General features: G+C 35.4%; 1 protein-coding gene across 1 annotated transcript in view; it reads right to left on the minus strand.

Annotated features, from left to right (window-relative positions):
• SEC24D (SEC24 homolog D, COPII coat complex component) overlaps window positions 1-3,446 on the minus strand; it is a 132,695-nt gene that overhangs the window by 46,107 nt on the left and 83,142 nt on the right. The window contains exon 10 of the mRNA XM_007952368.2: window positions 2,559-2,683. Coding sequence (XP_007950559.1) covers window positions 2,559-2,683 — 125 coding nt within the window. The remainder of the gene's footprint in view (window positions 1-2,558; window positions 2,684-3,446) is intronic.

The following is a 3,446-nucleotide window of genomic DNA, read 5'->3' on the forward strand; positions in this document are numbered from 1 at the left end:
ACATACATACATATACATATATATACGTATTTGTACCTTCTGCTTTTTAATTACTCCCTTCACTAAACACTTGCCCCTATTATTTTAATGGAATGAAAAGTTGGGATCTACCATCTGATAGAGTAGCTCTGAAGATGCTAGCAACTAGATGAACCAGAATGTTCCAAAATCAAGCACTTTGAACATTTTAAATACAATGGCATTAAAAACAAAAAAAAAAATTTCACAAGCTTGATCTGCACAACAGGTGAGACATTTCAAATCTCTCTTTCCTGTTCAGAGAACTCAGAGTAAAAAGTCTGACAACATGGCAAGACCAAAGATATAAATTTAAAGTTAAATAGTGAAGAACGAGGCCTTCCCTTTTCAAAAGATTAACTAAGAAATGAGCATGCCCTAAACATTTCTCTGCAAGACTTTAGGCTGTGCTTAAAAAGGCTATTTGGCACATTCTCTACTTTAGTTCAAAGAGGTAAATCAAATAGATGGCAATTACCACAAAAAACACTAAGTTACAAACAGACATGCCCCTAAATAAATTTCAGGGGAGAAAAAGATAAAGAGTATTTTGGCTTGAATAAAAACTTGAAATATTTGAAAAGTAGGAGGGAATAACCAGCAGTTTCCTTTTCTTTTTCTCTCCTATCTTTTGCTACAATCACACATCTGCTCTAACTGGATATAAAAGTTATGATAACACCTATGGAAAACATGTGATCTCATAACTTACATCAATAGCTTATGAGGTTCATACCACCACTGTGTTGTAAAGGAACAAAGTGCTGGTGAAGTAACTGTCTACGGAAATAGGTTAAACTATGAACCAATGTGAGAAAGAGAATGGAAAGAGAGAGAGACCATTTCCAGAAGTTAGTTTTCTTTCATACTGATCAAGTTCAAAATCTAGATTTAGAATCTGTTACGGATTAAATTATGTCCTCTAAAATGATATAAAGTCCTAAGCCCTGGTACCTGTGAATGTGACCTTGTTTGGAAGTAGGGTCTTTGAAGATGTTATCTGCTAAGTCAACATGAGGTCATACTGAAGTAGTATGGATCCTAATCCATTATGAATGATGTCCTTATAAAAGAGACAAGAAACACAAAGAAGAAAATGGCCATGTGACTGAGTTATGCTGCAGCTATAAACCGAGGAACACCTAGGAATACCAGAAGTTGAAAGAGACATGAAAGGATACTCCTCCTAGAGTGTTCAGAGATAACATGGCCCTGATGACACCCTGAATATGGCTACTAGCCTTCAGAACTATGAGACAACAAATTCTGTAGTTTAAAACCACCCATTTTGTAGTATTTTGTTAGGCAAGCCCTCAGAAACTAATACAGAATTAGAACAACCTCATGAGAGAATTCTATTATGAGATAAACAATATAATCAGTGGAAAACTCATACTTTTCAAACTTCCTCCCAAGGAATCAGGTGAAAGAAACCATAAGCAGAAACAATTCTGCAGACATTAGATGCCTTTCTTATGCTCCATCTTCAACTTGCTCCTGGCTCATTCTTCATTTTAGAATTCAGTTTGAAATCACCTCAGTGTTTTTTAAACATCCCAGTGCTTTTCCAAACTATCCTCGAGAATATTATGACTTCAGTTTCACAGATACAAACAAAATGACTCCTGGGAGGTCCAGAGTTCATTCGCCTGAGCCTCACATGAACAAAAGCACCAGTGATATGTGGGAGGAATACAGAGGAGCTGGCACCCACAGACTCATAGACCTCTAAAAGCTGAAGACTATGCCTCCTCTTCCAAACATTCCTGTCCAGAACAGAAAGATTGCTGATGTTCAAGGAGCTACAAAAGGGGTGGAAGAGCTTGAGACTGTTATAGACACTAGGGGACAGACAACATCTCCTAGCCTGTTTCATTTTCTTAAACATGTCTCCTGTCATGAAAGCAGGCATTCTCCCTGCTCCTGAGTCTCCTTACTAGGTGCTAGTTCCCCATCCTGGACAAATAATCTGTATACCAACATAATAAAAATAGTCATCTTTGCAAAATAGCTTCCCTTGCATGCACTGACCTCTGCAATGGCAAGAGTGATCTATCTTGTTTTTGTTCAATTAAAAGAAGAAGGGGCAGTAAAGTTGCAAAAGGATTAGACAGTGCACCATATGCGCAGAAAGAAATTTGCCTAAAAGTCACTGCTTCTGCCATCAGATGACAGTTGGCTTTCTGCCACCCCCTCAAACTCTCTCCCAACACCCAGAACCAATGATTCTGAAAAATGAATCACAGACTTCCAAAATCCTTCCCACCACACTGTTGGGAATTTTTTCCCACAATTTATAATGTATTTATAATGTTTTTTACCATAGCTTTATTTTTATCTGTTTGCTTTTTTTTTACTTCGTAGAAAAGATCACCCTGACTTTTGAGAACACAAAAGAGTGGTACTGTTTGATTTGTAAATAATTGCCCAATATCCTCAATAGCAAGGGATATCAATGTGTCATTCAGGACTTGTTTTCTGGTCCACATATTAATTCATCAATATTGTGTAAGTTACAAAAAGAATAGCAGTTCTCTTACTTTGGGAGTTTTTCCAGCACAGTCTTCAGTTCTTCACAGATGAGTTTCACAAGACCATTCTTTATGTTACTGTATGAAACATCAATCATGAAGATAAAGGCTGGTGGGTTGGGAGGCTTATTTTTCTATAGGAAGGGAAAAAAATACAAAAATTACATACACAGATTTAATTAAAACTATATATATTTCATAATGAAATTAAAACACTCATTAGAAACTGTCAAAGGTCATCAGAAGTTTCATTTCATGTTTAGGATATAATGTCTGTGGCATTAAATCATTTTCTAGTACACAGTCTCTGATGCTATGGAAAATGATAAAAGAAGTTGATTACCTTCCAGAGTACTATCTGGTCTTACTACTGAATTAGATTCACTTTTATAAAGCTCCAAAGACTATTACTACAATTGTCCAACAGTCAATATACTAATGTGGCCAGCCCTGCTTGTAACACTGCATCTAGGAAGAATTATGCCTGGGAACACTGACAGACTATGCCAGAGAACAGCATATAAAATAGTTTGTTTTTGAAATTATAGTACAACTTCATTAATTTGGACATTGTTATTTTCAAATCTCTTCCTTTGTAAGCTCTTTAAGATTTAATGATGAAATTATACACTAAAATGTAATTATACACTTTTCTAAAATTATACCATATATAATTCCTTATGGAAAAGACTTACCATATATAAAGACTTACCTAATTTCTTACATATTTATGGTAAAGATGGAATGTTAGGTCTTTCCTTTATTTATATAAAATAATCACTACAACATAAAGCAGCTGTTAAAAAATGTGTTATAGATGCTGTTTCCCTTACTGGCTAATGTTCAAATGGCTCTTAGGATGTGATTCTTCAGTTTGAGTCTTACAAAATATTTACA

Source organism: Orycteropus afer, unplaced genomic scaffold, assembly GCF_000298275.1.
Source record: "Orycteropus afer afer isolate SDZICR_OR568_19922 unplaced genomic scaffold, OryAfe1.0 scaffold00332, whole genome shotgun sequence".
Classification (NCBI taxonomy): Eukaryota; Metazoa; Chordata; class Mammalia; order Tubulidentata; family Orycteropodidae; genus Orycteropus; species Orycteropus afer.